Genomic DNA, 21,791 nt, shown 5'->3' with positions numbered 1-21,791 from the left:
AAAATACAGATAATAATGTTAAAAAAAAACTTAGGTTCCCGCCAATTCGTAATTGACATCCAATCTGCTTAGATCCATGCAGGTATGAGTTAAGGGCTAATATAAGAGAAATAAAAGTTAAAATCATTAGGCTTTAATAAAATTTATCTTGTGCTTTTTTTCCTTTATCACAAATATCATACATTTATACAAACTAAGACATCATACGCACCTGTGTGGAATATAAAACAATTAACCGTTTGTAGGCGAGCAACAAATCCATCAATTACGTCCACAGATAAATAAACCTTTAACATACATATATTGTACCTGTAGATCTTTATGTGCGTTATAGACTATACAACTTTTATATAATCTGTAATAAATTGTCACTGAATCTAATGAACAAAATATCTACTTATGATCATTCATTCATTGAGTTTACTTATGTTTTTTTATATATCCCGACAGATTTATATGTAAAAAAATATAGTTAAAAAATTATACATATCAAATATAGCAAAAGTTTAAACACATGGTATTAAGTTTAACAGATGTTCGTGATATATATATATATATATATATATATATATATATAAATTTTTTATAAGTAAACTCAAAATTAGATTCTAATAGTTTTCAATAAAATCTGTACATAAATGAACATACATAGATATAAACAGACGCTAAACAATTTCTATTCCCATTGATAATCATAACTTGATGACTAGACTTTTAAAACATAATAACTGAGCATTAACAAAAAAGAAAAACAAATATATTTAAACACAACTACGCGGCTGTCGCTGTGCCCGCAACCACGTGACCCTCACGCGTCGCGAGCACAGCGACCCACTTAAAACTAAATATTTCGATACTTACATAGTAAAGTTTAACTTCGGTTGTAGTTCCACTACAGAAAATGCAAAATTTTCGTCAACATCTATAGAGACTAACAGATTTTTTTTATAATATATATATATATAATTTCAATTATAACTCGCATTTGGACATTGAAAAAATTGACCACAGTACTCACGATCACACGCACGTTAGTACATAGATATGTTTGCGACAGAAGCTTATAAAAAAATTATTTATGTATCATATTTACAATAATAACATTACTTCCGTACGAAAACTGAACCGATTTCCGGTATGTCTGTGCTGAGAGATTATCAAATACAAAAAACGCGGCACGTGGCAACTGTAGGTGGTGATTAGGATCAAAGTACAGTCAATTGAGCAATCGATGAATAAGAAAATTAATTTGTAATATTTATAATGATTTCGGGAAAAAACTATACAATCGACACAACGACCGTATACACTAGCTTGCAACATTAGCGTTTTAAATGCGACCTTATAACGTGAACACTTTAGAGTTTTATTTACAATACAACCGACTCGGTCTCGTATAGAATTAAACTATCGAATCAGAAAAATATATATAAAAAAAATCTAATGATATTCGAGTACATATTTACAATACTTAATATTAAAAAATATATATATATAACTCTGTACAAGGATTTTCGATAGACTTATCGTAGACTATGTATAGAAAAATCTAAATCTAAACGTACCTATGCCACCGAGTTGAAAAAAAAACATGAGTAAAACATTTAAAACCACAATGAACACCAGCACTCGCAACGATACATCGTCCGTGGAGCGCTCACTCACACGCTGGGAATGTGTGTCGTTAGCGTCGCCGTCGCTAACATAGAAACGGGCGGCGACACGGTATAATCACTAGCTCAGACTTGAAACGAATTGTCATGAAGTATAGGGAGTCGAGCTCACCTCTGCCTCGCCTCTGGCCTCTGAGAGGATCGCCTCGGTACTACAAACGGTCGAGGCGGTCGAGGCGGAACTCGTGTTCCACGGACGAGTCCGGGAGTAACGAGCTCGGTTCCTCCAGCAACGTCAGGTCGTCCAGATCCAACCCAGCCCTCAGCTGAGCCTCCTCGCCGCCGAATATACCCGGGTCTAACTCGCCTGAGTAATCTGTCGGATGTAGTTATGTAACGATATCACTATACTGTTAAGATATAAAGACAATATTTTTATAAAAAATATGAATACGAGTTCTGAATTTCATAATAATATAGCAATATATGTTCACAACGTTGAAGGGAGACTCAAATTAAGATTATTGTGATAGTTATTACTTCAGCAAGCTTAGAAGAAATTTTCATAGTATACATAAACACAGTACAAACATTATGTAGACAATTACATATTAATAAAACAATGAAACTGTAAGTATTTATATTATGAAAATTGGAACTAAGACTTTTATATCACATACAATGTTTATTCTTCGATAATGTCTATATATTATTATATTAACACACATAGGGAAGGCTTCTAGAGCAGCTTCTGATGTATGAGAAATTATTCGTATATAATATAGGAATTAGTGCTGCATGATAACAAATATCATATTATTAAAATGCAGATATATCAATAACACTGGCAACACCGACAATTTTCACTCTTGATGTAACTTCGAGCAAGCTGGTATGTGTGGTATAAAATGTTTTAATGTTATATTGGATAAATTTATAACCTGTGAGTATGATGTCCGGTATGGAGGCGGGGGTGGCGGGTGTGGGTGGTTGTTGCGGGGAGGCGAGGGGCTGCAGCGGCTGCAGAGGGTACGCGCCCCCCGCCACAGGGTCCCGCGCACGTCTCGGCTCCACGGACGGCGACGAGTGACCGCTGTGACACGGCTGAGACGACTGGAATGTTACAAGGACACATGTATACATGATCACACAATGGAATATACGTATACACATTGTTACACGCACACCAGCACGCAGACATAAGCCAATACAGAAATATATATAGTCTCTGTCGGGTTTATAGCTAACAAATCGTCTTAGCTATAAACCCGATAATCGTCGTTCTTTGTCTAAAATAACAGCTCTTTATAATACATAATATGTATACAACCACACTGAAATGATTTTTTTTATTTTGTCTGTCTGTCTCTTTGTTCCGGCACATCTATAAAACGTCTTGATCGATTTTGTCAGGCCTTTAGCTAGGAGATAGCTGATAAAATATGTAATAATTAGGTTATTATTTTCTATTTTAGTTAATATGAAGTCACCTGTGTATATGTGTGCGTTGAATTCGTCGTCTGCTGCGAGTGTGAGCTGTGGTTGATGTACGTCGTGTTGTAGTTCGACGTCGGCGCGTCGAGCTGTGGATAATATTTAACAACAATTAATGACAAAAAAAGCTAGATATATAATAAAAAGGCTAGAACCATAACGAGACATCAACTAAATATATCGTGGAAACAAAGAAAGCGAATCAAAAATAAAATATTTTTTAAACGATACAAAATAAATTATCTGTATACAAATTTCGGCTGATTATAAAAAAAATGCATGCTGAGCCTAGGAGAAAAAATTAAAAAGAGGCCATGCTTCGTGTGCTCACAGCTTTATATCTAATCTATTATTGTATCGCCTGAACTTAAAGCGAAATACAATGGCGTAGCATGCTCAAAAGATTTACAATATTTACTTGTCTATAATTTATATTAATGAACGCTGAGACCTTGAAAATTACAATAGCCTGTTAGGACATATGTTCCTGAACTGAATGTATATTCTATCTAGTCTACTTATTTCAATGCTATAGCAATTTTCAAGATGCGAATACAAAATAATACAAAGAAAAAAAAATACATTAAAAAAATACGATTCACCGCAATAATAGTGCGTTTATAATAAACTATTGAAATGGTGCGACCTTCTAACGTTAGGCTTTAGTCTGATCGTTGATATGGAGTAGGGATGTCGTGGAACAACGATTAACAATACGATACTATTATAAGATTTTTTTAGATATTTAAAAAATTATTGTGAGAAAATTTCAAAACTTTATTGTATTTTTTATCAACAACACTCACTTTCTTATTTTTCATTTTAATATTATTATTTCTATCTTTTATACAATTACGTTTACAATTATAATTCTCCATAACATCCCTGTTATGAATTAAAAAAATAATTACAAATAATTTCTAACCGACTTCGAAATTGGAGTCACTCTTTAATCGGACTACATAGAACATGTGATAACATACAGACGATGAAAATATATAAAAAAAAACTTCTATACATAAATATGCATGATATTTTTTCTTATTCATCAATATCACAATATATATTTTATTTATTAAACTTGCTCATGAACATAAATAAAAATCCCTAACGCAAGTCATATTCCATCGATGCATTAAATAGTTTTTTTAATTATTTTTTTTTAATATGAAGTCGGTTATTTGTTATTTGGTGTACATCCTGTGATCCGATCAGACCAATCCTCTACCAAACTGGTATGTCAATATGCCGTACGTTATCCGGGACGTGGACGTGCGCGGTCCAGCCCGACTCCACGAGACTCTGCACCAGCTGCGCCCAATCCTTGGCCAACATCCACCAACGTTACACACACATAGTGGCACAAACCACCAATGTTGGGCTTACCGTTTATATGTTTCACATTGATTCATTAAATTCAAAGCCATAAATAGTAAACCCACACAATGGTTGATAGCACGATTCTTTTTAATAAATTAGGTAAATATATTTAATATTTTTTTGTTTCATTAAACATTATCGAAAGATTCAATTTACCTAATTTTGATTTGTTGCTTGTTTTACATGTATTTTTTTTTAATTTTCTATTATTATCTGTGCGCTTGATGACATTATCGACGTGCCTAAAACTATTTGCTGTCATGTGTTTGCTTTCTTTGAACTGCAAGTGCTGGTTCTCTAGTATATATAATTTCAATATTGTTTTTATATATCAACTATACTATATCATTTCTGTAAAGCCATTTAAATTCATATAAAACTAGTATTACTCACAACTCCTTGCTATTCCATTGAAGCATTGAAATTTTAAAACAATAAATAATATTGCAAATCCCCAGTGTAAATTTGCAATAATTAAATTTATAGCATCTAACGAATATTATGAGAATTAGAATTTAACCATTAAATTAAATTTCTATATTAAAAAGTTGAATCCTGAAAATTTCTTTTCCTTAACAATTATTATTTGACTTGATATTATCTAATCCATTTGTATTATTTATTGTAAAAGCAGCTATGGAACAGTTCCTTAACATTAAGTATACATTGAATCAATTTTTTTTTTTTTTGAGGAGAACCAGTTAAGATACAGTTCCTTAAACATCCCAATGGTTTGCATGAGGTGGTTTCTTATTGTCTATACAAATATTCTCACCATGGTGATCTGTTCAAAGGGCTGCAACAGCGCCTGGTGGAGATTGGTGTAGTCCGTCTGAGGTGACTCGCCAGGACTGCCAGGACTGTGTACCATCTGGAATAACATTATAGTCCACTATCAAAATAGATATTTATGGGTCATGTTATACTGGACAATGTTTAATATAAACATATTAAACATTAACAACTACAAGGCCATCATTGTATTTAAATAATATAATACAAATTATTACTAAACATTTTAACAAAAAAATAAAATGCACTCGTCTTAATTAAAAGACAAAATAAAAATATTTTGTATGCACTATGACTAATAGTTATCATTGGTTATTTATTTAAATACACTTACTGTAGGTGAGGGTATGTTTATATTTGAGGTGGAGGAATATTGTGACGGCGGACTACAGTGCGACTGATAGTTTGACGTCATCCAGCTGTGGTTCAACGGAGACATGTTCTGGGAACATATGGAATAAAATTATTTACATTCACTGTAGTTATATTAGCTTTCATTAAGTAGTATTAGTAAGCGTGATTATTGTTTTCGTTGGCTTGTTTTAAAAAAAACTGTGGTAGAAGACAGAAAAGTCGTAGAGAAGAGGATAATCCTGTTAATAGTTTTAGTTTATAAAGCCGTGTTCACACTGGAGATGCAGCTAAACTATAAAAGTTTTAATAATAATTTATCATTTTAAAAATGATACAGGCACTATCTTGTTGATCTCCGATGTATCCACAGCCTTATATAAAAGAGATTTTTCATACAGTAACACATTCTTTTGAATATATATTTTTAAATAAAAAAATATATATAAATTTAAAAAGCTGCATAATATCAAAAAATATATTTTATTAAAATATTTGAATCATGCAGTAATTAAATGAAAATCTATGCAATTATATTTATTGCAGTGACAGAATAAACGGATTTAGAAAATATAAGGCCAGATACACACTATGGGCACGAAAGCTAGTCATTATTCGTTTTTGTTTTGGTGAAAGTATAATTAATTCTTTAGTAATAAATGTATGCATTCTAACAATCCAGTCAAGTCTTTACGACAGTCCACCACAATATTTTATATGAATGCTATAATTTTACGCGCAGTTTCCGTATATATTTTACTGCCTCCAACATATCGCCCGCTTGTGTGAATCCGGCCTAAATGCCATGCCTGAATAAAAATGAGCCTCAATATAAAATTATAAAAATAACTCTATAAACCTTATATATTCAAAACATATAATATAAAATATTAAATTCTAAAAATCAAAATAAAATATTTATATGAAACGACCTACTGTAGACTTTTAGACGTTCTTATAAAAAGCTCCCATATTCAATAATTGCAAAGCTTTTATATTTATTAATTGCAAAAGCTGTTCATGCAAGTCCTTATACTTATATTAGTTATTTATATGGCGGGCGTTCATATTAAAAAAGTCAGCGTTCGTTTTATTGTGACGTTGCAAATCACAAAGACGGAAGCACCGAAGCGAGTTTCTGAACGAGATTGATGAATTAGAAAAAAAAATATTAAAAAAGGAGGTTACAAAAGAAAACGAACCTTATTATGATGAAGATAATTATTTGTGTTTGGTACAGATAAGTGACTCTGAAATAAACAAAAATGACTCGTGTTGAAAGCAAATAAACACAACGGAAAAAAAAAAAAGTAAATGTTAGACATCATAACGGGAAGCATTTCCACTATTATGTATTAAGTATTTGATTATTATTTAAAAATAAAAATCATCTCATACATTAATATAGTTACATTAAAATGACGTCACTATAATTCATATTTACATTTATAATGAATCTCAACGACTATACATCCGATATATGTTCGAATGACCTAACATTATATGACTTATTTATTTAGTTCATTTTGTGTCACCGCGTTTAAAACACTAAGTGCAGAACAGAACACAAAAAAAATAAAAATAAATAAAGCTACTTATATATCATACGCAAACACATCGCCTACGGACCTATGAGCCTATGAGCCTAACGTATGTATGAGCTATGTGATGACGTACTTGTGTTTCATATATAGGGTGTTCGTGCATCGTCGCTAGCGGCACAGTGGCTCCTACCGGGGAGCCGGACTGGGGGGACAGGCCCCCTGTGGCGGGGGACACGCTGCCACCTCCGGGGGACACCGCGCCCGGTGACGTAGGGCTCTGGTGACCACCAGCGGTTATAATCACCATGATACATAAATAACCTAATATATTCATAGATCGTTTCTTTTAAAATCGATTGGATAGTTCTTGACTATCATTCCACTCGATGGTACGTGAAAATGAACTGATAAGTAAGGAGGCGTTCCAGTATTACGTAACGGAATTTTAGAAGATTTTTGACCCCCCCCCTCCACCTCTTGTAACGCACAGTATCGGTTTTCTGTAACCCCCACTGCTCTTTTAAACGTTACCTAACACTCAAGTGACAATTCTTAGCCTAAGTCGCAAAAAGTTATTTTCACAATGGTCTAAACATGTACGTAATGACAGTGCATTTCAACACTTGTGAGATGGGAAATAGATCCCGCAGGTAGGACATACATTTTTCTTTATGTTGGATTGTTGACATGGACAATAGAATTCATAAGACATGTGTTTAAACCCTTTTAGAGCAGGTGACAGATCAACGGACAACCCAATCTAGAAATTCACCGTGAAATAAAAACGAAAAGGTTTGCCAACATGCGAGAACAATAAAAAAATGACGACCAGACTAATACTATGTAGGGCTTCAACGTAAAACGTAAATGAAAAGGGTTGCCAATTTGAGTTTCCATTCACAATTTTTTTTAACAATGTTACGTAACATGTTGTAAGAAAGACTCGTTCCCGCCCCTGTAACGCGTCGTAACGTTCCACCAGACACCCCCTCCCTGAAATTGCGTTACGTAGTACTTGAGCGCTCCCTAACGCACTAAACCCATTATAACCTATGTATACACTGTGGTCTTCTAAGAGAATGGAAACATAGACTTAGACAAACTTTTACAATACTTTTACGTATTGTATACACGAAGTGTATAATTTGATCCGGATCCTTAGAAGGTCTACAAAGTATGGATACCGCCGGCAATAGCTCATCCGAGAATATAGTAAGTATTGAGGAAATACATCGTATAATTCCCTGAATACACTCTTACAATAGAAGTATTTCATATAGATAGATAGATAGATACTATAGATTTAGTATCTAGAACGAGTAATTATTTCTATAGTATTTAAAGATTATATGTAAGTCATGGTACAGTAAAATTTTATAATTATCACATTAATATATGTTTGTTTCATTTGTCCAGCAAATGAAGTGTCACTGGCACTATATGGAAATTATGTAACATAGATAATTAAATTTCTAAGTTCATAATACTTTATATGTTACTCTAACCAAATTCTAATTAATTGTACTACGTACTACCTATATATATATATATATATATATATATATATATATATATATATATATATATATATATTTAGGTAAGTATATAATATTTTTGTAGATTCCACCATATACAAACATTGTCTGCCAACAGTCCATTGACATTACAAATACACATAGTATGCGTACATGGTTGTCTCAGACACAACCCACACATGAGACACTTATACATTACAATAAACCTTCTAGACCATACAGGAAAAACTTATATATAAATTCATATTAAGTCACGTGTCAATTTAGTTAGTTGAATTAAACACCCCATAATTATTCTTATCTCATTAACAAAACGTCCTAGCGACATAGTCTTAATAACTGTCATAATATTAGTGAAGAAGAGATACATTTGTTATATGTATTTAGTTATACATACAAGTGTATGTATAGCATATAGAGTTTTCACACTCAATATCCGAGCCTTTACTTTTATATTGTACATAATTATCACCAAACCGCTCTTGATATGTGTCATCAGTGTCAATGTACGTACATATCTCGGTTGGTAGTCGGGTGAAGCTCTCGTGAGGTAGTGGGGTGGCGGGTAATGCACTGAGGTGAGGTCCGGTAGTGACCCGCCAGGCACGGACAGCTCTCCGCAGGACAACGCACCGCTAGCATCGACACCGCTCTCGTACACACTGGAAAATACATTGTATATAAATAAATAAATTTTAATTTACTACATTTAACTTTGTACGTCATAAAATGTGCATGGTATCTATACACCAAAAAGATATATGTTTACAAGTTTTTTCTATCTGTTTTTTGTTCCGGCTAATCTCAGGAAAAGTTGTGGTATCTTGAAGGGAATTTCAATTGAATGCAGCTGCTGTAATTAGGATGATTTTAGCTTTTAATTTTTAAAATTGATTTTTATTTATTTAGAATTAACCAAAATAAATATTTTATTTATAAGTCGCGGGCATATCTAGTATATAATAATGACATACAGAATTTTACACACAGATTTCTTTGACGGTCTATAGTTGGTTTTATGATTTAATTCGAAACTGCATTTATCTCACCACTATATATGAATACGGTATTTTGCACATTCTCTGCACGTGAACCATTCACAGTATAATGATAATGTATTAAACATCCAGTTAATCACTTCAATAAAGACATCTCTTCATATTATATTAACGAGTTGTCGAAAATAATTTTGATTGTAATTATATATATTTAAACTTTAAAATTATATATATATATATATATATGTTATATAGCTTACTTGTTATTGTTAGGTATCCTAGGTATTTCACACGACGACCGCGGACGATTATTGGGGCTCATGCCTAACGTCGCTAATACATCTAGATTAATGTTGCCAGCTGAAAAAAATAAAAATAAAATTATAATCAAACAAAACCATCTACACAGAAAACAGTTCTTTATGTGCTGCGTTAAAATATTATTAACAAAATTAAATTTTCTTTAAAGGAATAATAAAAAAACCTATTTTTTTTTTCTAATAGAAACACTATAATAGTACATTGCATTTAACATGAACTAGTATTGGTATCATGACAAAGTCATATTAATTTAACAAGCTCCGAATATACTGTAACTAATGTAACTAATTGCTTTAACAGCGTCACGGTTGAAATGAAAATTAAGTCTATACTAAAGAAACTGTATACTCAAGATAAGAAATAGTTCATGAGGAATAAAAATTACTTATTAGAATTTATATTTTAGACTTCATTTCATTTGATTATATTGCTAGAGATGCCCTCATTGAGAAAAATGATATTTTTTGTTTAACAATTATTAATTTTACTAAGGTGCATCTGAGTCACATAACTGTTATGGGTAAATGACCTGCATTCAATGTTATAAGTGATTACATTTAAATTGGAAAAAAATAATAAAAAACACGCAATTTGCCTATAATAAGAGACTATTCTGACAAAGCAATATAACTGTGGATAAGATCAAATCTCAACACTATTTCAATGCTATAAAATACAAAATTGATTAATATACAATAATTATATAATAAAATAATAATACATAAAACAATTAACATAACATTATATTCAAATTTCATATTTGGAATAGATTCCATAACTGATACCAGAGAGGTAGTTGTAGTTGTAAGGCTCATTACGGTATACAGTATGTGTATATAATGTTAACCTCTCCGATGGTTCTGGTGTGGGTGCAGGTGAGGGTGTGCGTGTGAGTGTAGAGGGTGGTGCGGTGACAGCGGCGGCGCGGCCGTCTGCTGCTCGCCGCACGACTGGTGGAGGGCGGAGTCAGAGTTAGTCCGCCGCCAGTTGCTGTCGGGCGGCGGGCTGGAACGGACGTGTCACGTGGTTATATATACATGATAATAATTATTAAACGTAATTATAACTAACTATATGAAGGAATGTAAGAATTTTGTACTGCATGAAAACACTTGCATTGATTGATTTTTATAAAAGTAAAGTAATGAGTCGACTTTTAATTATATTTATACGTTATTAATAAAAAAATGTCGAACTCCTTCCGTTCAAGGATTTCTCGTTTGAATTAAAGATATATTAAATTTATATTTATCATCTACAATATTGGAAAAAATAAATAAAAACAACGCAGGTTCCGTATGAAAACTGTTAGTAACATATCAATAACACAAACACACTTTTTGTTAAATGTAAAAAACAATTATATAGTAATTTATGGCTAAAAACGATACAAGGTAATTTCCTCAAAATATAAAAAACAGCAAACGGTGACGTCACACTATTAAAAGTTCACCAACTTTCAAACCAGCATCACCAATGTCAATTTCAATATCCTGTTTGTGACCGATTTAATAGCGAACAATAAAATTATTAATTATGAATGAGGTTTCCAAGAATATATGATAATAAACTTGAATTAATTTTAGTATCGGTTCTATTGGTGGCGAACAATGTGCGCTGCGTCTTGATTATAACGTAACTTAACTTGTTTAAGGAGTTCTTTAATATACAACCTTACTTAAAAACTTTAAATAAATGAAAGGCAGAATGAATTTGCGAAATCTGACATTTTGGTAACAAACAAAAAAAAATACGTAAAAAATATACTATTTGCAATTAAGTTTACAATCGGAATTCGGAACACGGCGATTGTTCTGTCATTGTGTACCTTCAAATTTACGATTTTTTGTATAATTTTTTTAACCTGCACTAACTGTAGGGCATTGTTTATTACGAAATTGATATTAGTAATTTTTTTTTGTTAATATATTCGAAACAAAGAGACTGGTTATGTTTAAGATTATATTATATTACCGAACCGATGCCTGATGGTATTTGGTATAAAATTTTATTTTGACGGACCGTTGAAAATTTTGGACACATACGGAACTAAGAATAAATAAATCTTCATTTTCAAAATCCGCCTATTTAAATGTTTACAAATATTTAAAATTAATATATTACGTATAACTTCCAACAGAATTTATGTGTACAAGCACATGAAATAAACATATCTCTTATAATTATATATAATAATAGCTATTGTTGTAGTCTAGACTAGTTATAATGTTGTAGACTATGACTTATGAGACTATATACAGATATATAACGTTCAATACTCAGACTATTATATGATAACATTACTTTTGTATTAAGAATATATTACATACCATTTATAATATCGATATATGTATACTATAACATAATATTTTTTTATATACTATTGCATTATCATTTGTGGCATATTTTTTTTTATGTGGCATTGATAGAGCAACGGTTTAAATACATTCCTATAATAAAGTTAGCGTTACACCAGTACAATTTAAAATGTAATATAATGCCAGCAATAACACAAAAGTTTATTCAAATAGTTTGAACATTTTTAAACTACGCTTTAACGTAGCGTGGTGCAGATGAAATATTATTTTTGCATCGGTGAATTCACTTATCAGTACATTTCTGATCGCGATAGCACGGATATAATCTCATTGATCTAACTTCGTAGCTGAGAAATATATATATATTTTAACTTAATAGCAGTTTTTTTAACTAAACATTTTCGAAATTAAAACATTCACCGATATAATAATTCTATTTAATAAGAAATGTTATTTATTATGTAAAAGTTGTTTATGTCTTAATTCTCACCTTAAATATACAGTGCTTCCGTAAGGGCTGGTGTCGTGTTTCCGGTCTGCCGGTCGTCTCATCGGCCCCACAGACGAGGATGCCCGACCCCGACCGGGCGATCGAGGGGTTGGCGAGGCTCCCCCGCTCCTACCAAGCACGTACTGAGTGGCTAGAGTCGTTTCTTCGGGCTGTCAACATAATAAAAATTAATTAAAATGACAACTATTATAAATAATTCAATCTAAACTATAAAAAATTTGCAGTAATAAAATACAAAAAAATAATTCATCGATTTTAATGAAAGGGTTTGATTAGTTATAATAAAGAATTAATAACTCAAAATCACTATATAACAGACTGTAGATCACGTTAGTTATTTGAGGCATTTCCTTGTAATGCTTTTCCTCAACATAAATAAATGTGAACTATTGTGAACGATCAAATTCTTTAACTGATGTTTGCTGGATAAGAATACTGCATTAATTTATCACATTTAATCCTATAATTATTGATTAGTGATAAAAAAAACACACAGACACATATCTTAATTAGAAAATGATATATTGGCTAAACCAATAACTATATTCTATACAAATTGGGATATGAATCATGAAATTAAATCTTCTACAAAGCGAGGAATACAACACAATAGGATATCTATGTAATAAAACAATGATTCATCAACATTACCAGGCCGGTCATGCTTATGCAAAATTAATCATTTAAAAAAAATTAATAGTAAAACCAAATTATACGATAGATGCATCTTGTATAACGACTTCATCTTATTATTTACTACCGTTATAGAATATTAAAACGTTTTAATAAAACTTATATGTGAAATAAATAATTTGGTTCTAATTTTAAATACCTTCACATAACACAATATGCAAACATTAAACTTTAACAAAATACAAGAAAGGATCATTACAGTCTATAAAATATGGGAATGATTTACAGAAACACAATAAAAACTTATTTAATACAATAAAAACATAGTTTTTTTTTTTTCTAGCTAAAGTAGTAGTGTCTTAAACCATTCACTTCTATTAAAATCTATGTCATACTTATTTTAAATCTGGCTATAAAATAAACAAAACGTACTAGCAAGCACAAGTTGGTTGGCAGATGTTACACATTAACAAATTGCCTTACCGATGAATTCAGTCAAGGATCACTTGAACATTATTTCTATGTAATGCAGTTATCTTGTATTAAAGAATGGAAAACAAATCATTATATTTTATATACACTGGCTTAGCGGTTTGTCACATAATGTAAACCATGTGAATTACGATTCACTTTAAATGCCACTGCATAGTTTACGACATCTTGTCTCATTGAAAAATATATATATTTCAATTCTCTCGACTCACATTAAATTTATATGTTCCATGTTTATATAAACGATAACTAAACTACTTAATAATGTAGCATAATAAAAGTAATCTATGCACCTCTAATGTAAACTAAAATATAGCAAAGCCCACAACATAGAAGGGGTTTTGAACAAGTTGATTCCAAAACATGGAACCTTAGTAGTCTCCAGACTTGGTGGGGGTTCAGGAGCAGCAACATTTGGCAATGAACCACTCCTGTATGTGCCCAAGCTTTGTGTTGTGACTATTTGTTCAACAATCTCCGGTTCTGGCGGTGCTTTCATTTTCGAACGGCGATTGCTAGAGTTCACCTGTAAGGACTATCTTTCAACGACTTGTGATTTTGTATTTATTTACTTCTTGCTAATATACTTAATGCCAGTTTCTTTAACACCATTGTAGTCTCTATATTCATATTATCCTATGGTAGTAGAAATTTTAACTTTTGTGATACAAACTTCTTGAATAAAATTAGTTTATAATAAAATTAAATGTATGCCTAAAAGTTTGTATTGTAGTTTACGTATATAATGTAACATATAAAAATAATGTTAAATACAAGTTTGAAAACTTCCAAATATTTAACTTATTATTGGTGAATGAAATATTGTGTGAATATTTCGCAGATATTTTATATGATATGTTAACAGTAACCTTCGATCAATCAAATTATTAATCTCGGTATTGTTTTGTATGCACAAAGGATATAAAATAATAAAACATTCCGACAATGACATCTCTAATTATCACACAAACTGAATATTCCGAGACCGTACTGAGTATTTATTAATCATACAAGATTAATATTCATTTAATAATTAGAGTCGCAATAGGCGTATTGAAATCATGATTGTTTACGTCGGCTAGCACATTTGACGGCCAGGAAGCGATTGCCTGAGTAAATAGGCGACCCGCGACATACCTTATTGGTTGCGTCGGAAACTTCACGCATAATTTTCTCAAAAGCGGCCGTTTCCTCAGCCTGCTTTTGATTGTGAAGGGCAATCTTTTCACTAAATTTTCTAGGATTCGCCATGATAGTCAACAAACATTTATTCTTCTCTTTTTACATCACAATTTTCTGGGCTCATAGAACCAAAACGCGCCTGCCTGTCAGACAGCAGGTTAAGGTTGCCAACAAAAAAATGTAAATAAGTAATCAAAATATGCCAAAAATCTTATGGAACAAAAAATCTGACAAGTATTAGGTAAATATTAATAAATATAGTTATTTAATAAATAAACAAGTAATTATATAGTTGTAACATGCGTAATACAATTAATTTCTAAATATTAAATATAACGTCAGTTTCATTTTATAATTCATTGAGTTGTTAATTTTCACTGAAAAATTATTTGGAAATGTGGGTGAATTATAAATATTTAGTTTTACAATCAGAAAATAAATTGGAGCTAATTTTGTAATATAATAAATTTATTTCACCAATCTTAAATTATTATTTTAAAACATTTATTTTATTTATATAATTAACTTACATATAATATTTAAATATACATTTATGGGATTCATAGCAATCATTAACTACCAATATAGGTTCAAAATTCTTATGAATTGAATGAATCTGTTGCAAAGATAAATACCCTGTAAGATGATAACGTCAACACTCAAATGTTATTAGATTAGTTCTGTCATAACACCGTGTCAGAAGTGTTAACATTTTTAAATTAAAAAATGTTGTTTAGTGATATTTGCGACATAGAATCACAGTAAATTATTTTTTAGTAAATAAGTGTGCATCATGGGGGAAAAATATATTTTATCACTTGACATTGGAACTTCAACAATAAGATCCGTTATATACAATACTCAAACCGAAATTTTGGGAAAAGCTGTAGATCAAGTAGGATTTTTTTTTCTTTAAAATGTTGTATTATATTTTGATTTGTTTTATATAAATGTTGTTTTATTGTTTCTGGTTCTATTATTCCGGGACAATTTTTAAAAAACACTTGTTTCTCACGATTTCTCAGACGTGCCTGCTAACTTTCTAAATTTATTGACCTAATTTTTATACATTTACGGACGATATCATTGAGGTATTGTTTTCATTTTTATGTATAACGTATGTTTAAGGTAACACTCCATTATCCAAGTCCAGGATTTGTTGAAATTGATCCTGATGAGTTATGGAAGTCTGTTGTTGGTGTTGTCAACAAATCATTGCAAAGTAAGTTTAGTGAATTAACAGTTACATTATTATAATTGTTTACTTTAACTGAATTCATTAATAATCAGTGTCATTACTCTTTAAAATAATTTTTTAATAGCTATATCTAAATTAATTTATAGATAAGATAAAATTGTTGTTGCTCTGACATAAGTCTATACATAAAGTAAATGAATACATAATAATAAAATAAACATGATATAATTTCTTGGATAAAAGGTTGAATTAAACTTACAAAAAAAAAAAAATTATATGTGAAATAATTTCCACTCTTACAATAGTATAATTAAATATTTTTAGATGCAAATTTATCTGCCAATCAGATAACAGCCATGGGTATATCAACCCAAAGAAGTACCTTTATAACCTGGTCCCAGGACACAGGGAAACCATTCCATAGATTTATTACATGGAAGGATCTGAGGGCTGACGAATTAGTTAAGCAATGGAATGATTCTTATACTTGGAAGGTAACTTTTATACAAGTGATTTATAATTTTGTTTTCAAAAATTATTCATTTCAAAGTCTTAGATTTAAGTGTGAATCCTTTTAAAAAAAATGTTTTATTGAACATCCTGTATAATTAGAGTACTTTTCTATCTTCATCCATTCCAATGGTAAAGGATTCACAATTTTAAAATATAAATATATTTTGAGTATGAATTATTACATACATTTCATTTATAATAATATTGCTTTATAAGACCCAATCGATCGATCGTTTGATCGATTTTGTATTTCAAATAAACAAATATTTTAGTATTAATTAATTTAATATCATCATAGTATATAGGATATTTGTTCCAGTTTATAAAAATTAGTGCCTATGTTCTGTTCATGATATCAAGGAGCAAGAGATTCAGGGCGGGTAGTGTTTTCAAGTTCTCAAATAACCAGGTAAGTGATTTTAATTGCACTTTTAAGATATAATGATGATTTGACCAAACTTACAAAGATACTCATATCATAGAGAAGTATTATGGTATGTGTATGTCCATTTTAGTCAGTGCTCTAAACTACTAAACCAATTGTATGAGAAAAGATATGTATGTAATTTTTTTATTATTAACTGGTAGTAATACAAACATTTTGATTTGATTTTACATTTCTTTTGATTTAAAATACAATGGTTCTACATTTCAAATTTAATTAAACAATTACTTATAAACTCACATATAAATATGATTGTTCTTATTTTTACAACAGTACAGTACAGTACAGTACAGTGTTTTAAATACTGTATCTCCACTGATTGAAAAAAGGGACTTGATGACAATATATGTATATTAAATGCAACGACGTATAAAATAGAATCTATATTAAAAAATGTTTTATAAAATCTTAATAATATACTCGTCTCCGAACAAATGACTGAAATTATTTCGTAATAAATCCTTCTCATCAATATATATTTATCCATTGAAAACTAAAAATGTTTGATTTTATTCTTAAATATTGAGAAGTAATATAAATAAATCAATTTCTTTATTGTTTGGTTTCCGCCAATGTGTTTAGACTTTAGATGCATATATTAACTTAACCTGCGAAGCCAACGAAACGTAGGACATAATTAGATTTCCTTCAGTTCTAACACGAGTCATTCATCAAAACAATAGTGTTACAAAATACGTATTTGTTTTTATGCCCTTGCCAATTAAATTATCACTTGTTCTATTTATAATAATAAGTTAATATGTTGTTTACGCACTATATTTAGACTAATGGCGTTCGCGCCAAAATTAATTCTTTAGAATTTAGACGCTATGGAAGTGTCCATAGATTTTATTTAGCATATTAATAAATAACTGCGCTTAACGTAACGCCTAACAATAAGTTTACAATTCTTATACTTAGTGTTAATATTTAAAAAGATATATGAGATTTTGTGTTCTCTCATTGTTTTATTAGTTTTCAATACAGGTAATTGTCTACATTTAACGGAATGTTTTGATTTTTTTAACATAAAATATATAATTTGGTTTATTTTCGTATATCGTATATCTGTACAATATATATATTATTTACAATATAGTATGAAGAGATACATTCTCATAGTAATAGGTATTCTAGTTATAATAAAAACGTCATACATTGTTTGAATTAAATTGTTTGAGTATCATATGGTGGTTACTTCAATTATGTATAAGTATCGAGAAAAACACCACCAAAGGTCAATATTTAACTTTGTTATAAAAAGTTAACAAAACAAGTTATAATTATCTGTAGGCATTAATATTCAACGATCAAGATAATGTTGAGGTTTACTTACAACACGAGTCAAAGTTCGACGAAATTAAATATTGAATTTGGTACGAATAAATAATAAGCCGTACGTCGATTTCACTTTTAACACAACTTTCGAAATTTTCGGTTTTAACCAATGTATTCATATGTAAATATAATTACATACAGACGAGTACAAACACAATTACTATAGGTTTTTTTTTCTACTTTTCTCTTATACGATGTTATTCGTATTATACTATGAGATAAAATTTTAAATTTTATTTACAAAATAATAATTGTCTATATTCACAACACTAATACCTATTTTCATTAATATTTCATATAAAGAAATATGATATTGTTTGTGTAATAATAATAATGATATCAACTACACGTATATAAAATTATTATTCAAAAATTTGTACGAATTGATCGATATGCTTAATACAAAGACATGGCCGATGACCTTCATACTAATATTATCAAGAGAAAAGTAAAAATACGCTATGTTTGTTAATTTTTTTTTTTTTTTTTGTCGGAATCTTAATTAAATACTTCGTCAAAACACTTGATTCCCTTTTTCCACGTTTTTCCCTGTATAACATGTCAGGAGGTTTTTATTTGTATGAAACCACATAACAAAGATGTTGTTACGATTTTGTCTCTACAATTTCAATCAAAAATTTTCATCATGTCTCTGTTGGCTCAAATCTGAAGTCTACTCGGAGAAGACGCGGGTTAAAGCTTGTTATTTTTATTATGAAAGTTGTATAATAAAATATAGTGTATCTTTCTGTTTAAATTTCAAATTATTATTTTAAAAGCCAACAAAATCATAATAACTTCTTCACATAAAGATAAAAAAAAACCTTAATAGAACAAGTTATTTTATTATTTTTCATAAAGGTATTTAAGTTTAATTATCTGTTCAAGGTTCAAAGTCACAACTAATTATTAAAAGGCATTTATTTATTTTTTACCAACAACATGGCTTCCTTGTTCTTAAATAATATCCTTCATTTTTTTTTAATCGCTTAGTTTATGTATACTTACTTGCGATCGAGTTTTGATAGTTATTCCTGCTGTACTTACTACTTTGGGTAGTAAAATGTCATGTGTTGCCTACGTTAATATAAAGATACTTTTTAAAGACAATTACCATTTGTATTTATGTTCACCTATTTTATAATCCTACTTCTTTTTGTAAACAGAACAAAAGAACTAATTCTTATTAAGACTTGAGTAGCAAAGAGATAACTAATTGGTTATAATTGAATCATTTTAGATAAACATAAAAATAACACTGATACTTAAGTAGATATTGTTGTATTTTGTTACTGGATATTGGATCAAAAAAAAATTCTATTTGTAATATTGCAATCATTTAATTTTCTAGTTATTTCGTCCAGCGATGTCTGTGCATAAATACAATAGGATTAACAAACTTAGACACTTACTTTAACACGGTAATATTAATACAAGAGCTAAAAGCGACAAACTTCCATACATTCTATATATCTTACAGACAATAATGTATGTGTATAATATAATTATATGTAAAGCTTTCTTGCCTAGAATTGTATAAAAAAATATTTATAGATTATGCATGTATCAAGAATTCAAACAGATAATGAATGAAGACGTAAGGAGGTCCATTAGTTTGAAAAGGAATTTTACGTACGATTTTAAATAATAATTAAAAATAAACAGAAACATACTATATGTTATAGTATTTTAACTAGTTAACTGTCATTAATCTGATTTATACGAAAAAATAATTGTCATATAAAAATTATAATTTACTCATAAATTTTATGAATGAGCGTAAAATAACAGAAAAGAATAATAAAAAAAATATAGATTAAGTTGAAAACTTCCTCTTTTTTGAAATAATTCAAAAAGAATTTGTTCTCCGTGGAACCGTAACCAACAAACTTTGAGACTAATTAATAGTAATGAGATCTAAGATTTTCGCGAGTTTTATTCATTTAAATAAAACTAATATCTTTCGGATAAACGACGCGCATTTTTATTATTTAAAAAAGTAATTAATAGTGTTAATAATAAGTAAAAAGAAATATCGAAATCGGTTGACAGTAAATTATAATAAATAAGTAAGGCAAGTCTTGCTACTGGATGTTTTAAAAGTGGACATAGATTTTAATGTGACTTTGTATTGTCATATTAAAATATACATACGTTTAACATATTCTGTGCAATAAAATGTTGATTTAAAATACAATATTATGTATAAAATAACTTTATATAAAAACTTTACGTAGTTTTATATGCGTAACAAAAATTTTATCGTCTTTCCATCAACAGATTAAACTTTAGTTTATATTGGTATTACTTATCTGTGGCATAAATTGTGAATATTTTTTTTAAGGTTAACCAAAAACTATTCCTTCTAAAGTCGGTTGTTGAATGTGATACATTTTGTTCTTTTCAGACTACGTTAAGATTGTACTGGGCTCTCCATAACGTGCCGGCCCTGAAATCTGCTATAGAAAACAATGACGCTATGTTTGGGACATTGGACACGTGGTTGTTGTATAAAATGACAGGTAATTATAAATAAATACAGATAGTTCTAAATAAATGGCGTCCGCTTGGAAATTATGTATGATGATACATCGTGATGCTGATTACGTAAATGATATGAATTCATTATAAGTTTATAAGAACCGGTTTATATGTAAACGATGAGATGGTTTTTATGATTAAATATATTATGGTTTAAAAATTATTTCACGCAAGAGGGGAATCGTACTACAGCTTTTCTATCATTTCCAAACACGTTGTCCTTATTCTGTTAGTGTTGATGGATTTTTGTTTAACATAATTATTTGATTTCTTATATTATAAATATCGAAAACATAATTATAGAGATATTATATTTATATTGGAAAATGTAAAGAAGCAATATTTTAATTTTATAATTGAGTAAAAACTGTATTTTTAATTGAAAACTAAGTATTTAAGCTTAATGTAACCTTCATGTTTAATGATTTCTTGGATTCTTTGATATGATTAAAAAACTACATTAATTTTTTTTTTTTTTTTATTAATCCAATTAATAATTGTTTTGTATTAAGGTAACAGGATCCACATGACGGATGTTTCATCAGCGTCAGCGACGGGTTTCTTCGACCCTTACACCATGCAGTGGGCTGGG

At 29.9% G+C, this 21,791-nt stretch overlaps 2 protein-coding genes across 3 annotated transcripts in view; one reads left to right on the top strand and one right to left on the bottom strand.

The window, feature by feature from the left end:
• Nucleotides 1-566: 566 nt before the first annotated feature.
• Nucleotides 567-15,323, bottom strand: LOC116771968 (CREB-regulated transcription coactivator 3). Of its 2 annotated transcripts, XM_061528098.1 has the most exons (13): nt 15,120-15,323; nt 14,353-14,508; nt 12,837-13,006; nt 10,876-11,033; nt 9,968-10,067; nt 9,224-9,371; nt 7,308-7,451; nt 6,833-6,880; nt 5,614-5,721; nt 5,263-5,358; nt 3,104-3,196; nt 2,555-2,726; nt 567-1,989 (listed from the first exon to the last, which is right to left on the bottom strand). In XM_061528098.1, the coding sequence occupies exons 1-13, from the start codon at nt 15,231-15,233 to the stop codon at nt 1,826-1,828; spliced, it is 1,671 nt and encodes a 556-aa protein (XP_061384082.1). In that variant the 5' UTR covers nt 15,234-15,323; the 3' UTR covers nt 567-1,825. The 2 variants fall into 2 exon arrangements, with proteins under 2 accessions (XP_061384082.1, XP_061384083.1); XM_061528099.1 differs by lacking the exon at nt 14,353-14,508.
• Nucleotides 15,324-15,850: 527 nt separating this feature from the next.
• The window catches only part of LOC133320291 (putative glycerol kinase 5), a 6,199-nt gene continuing 258 nt past the window's right edge, over nt 15,851-21,791 (top strand). The window contains exons 1-6 of the mRNA XM_061528231.1: nt 15,851-16,059; nt 16,293-16,386; nt 16,687-16,856; nt 17,195-17,284; nt 21,066-21,180; nt 21,712-21,785. Coding sequence (XP_061384215.1) covers nt 15,958-16,059; nt 16,293-16,386; nt 16,687-16,856; nt 17,195-17,284; nt 21,066-21,180; nt 21,712-21,785 — 645 coding nt within the window. The 5' untranslated portion in view covers nt 15,851-15,957. The remainder of the gene's footprint in view (nt 16,060-16,292; nt 16,387-16,686; nt 16,857-17,194; nt 17,285-21,065; nt 21,181-21,711; nt 21,786-21,791) is intronic.

Source organism: Danaus plexippus (assembly GCF_018135715.1).
Source record: "Danaus plexippus chromosome 16 unlocalized genomic scaffold, MEX_DaPlex mxdp_23, whole genome shotgun sequence".
NCBI classification, from domain to species: Eukaryota; Metazoa; Arthropoda; class Insecta; order Lepidoptera; family Nymphalidae; genus Danaus; species Danaus plexippus.
The sequence above is the reverse complement of the archived record's forward strand: the minus strand, read 5'-3'. Positions and strand labels throughout refer to the sequence as shown.

What these genes read in the sequence shown, in the direction of transcription:
- LOC116771968 (XM_061528098.1), bottom strand. Translation starts at nt 15,233, where the DNA reads ATGGCGAATCCTAGAAAATTTAGTGAAAAGATTGCCCTTCACAATCAA. An exon ending in AGGATACCTAACAATAACAA is followed by an intron (nt 9,372 to 9,967) that starts GTAAGCTATATA and finishes TGTATTTTCCAG; the next exon opens with TGTGTACGAGAGCGGTGTCG. An exon ending in ATTATCTTCATCATAATAAG is followed by an intron (nt 5,722 to 6,832) that starts GTTCGTTTTCTT and finishes ATATGTTCCCAG; the next exon opens with AACATGTCTCCGTTGAACCA.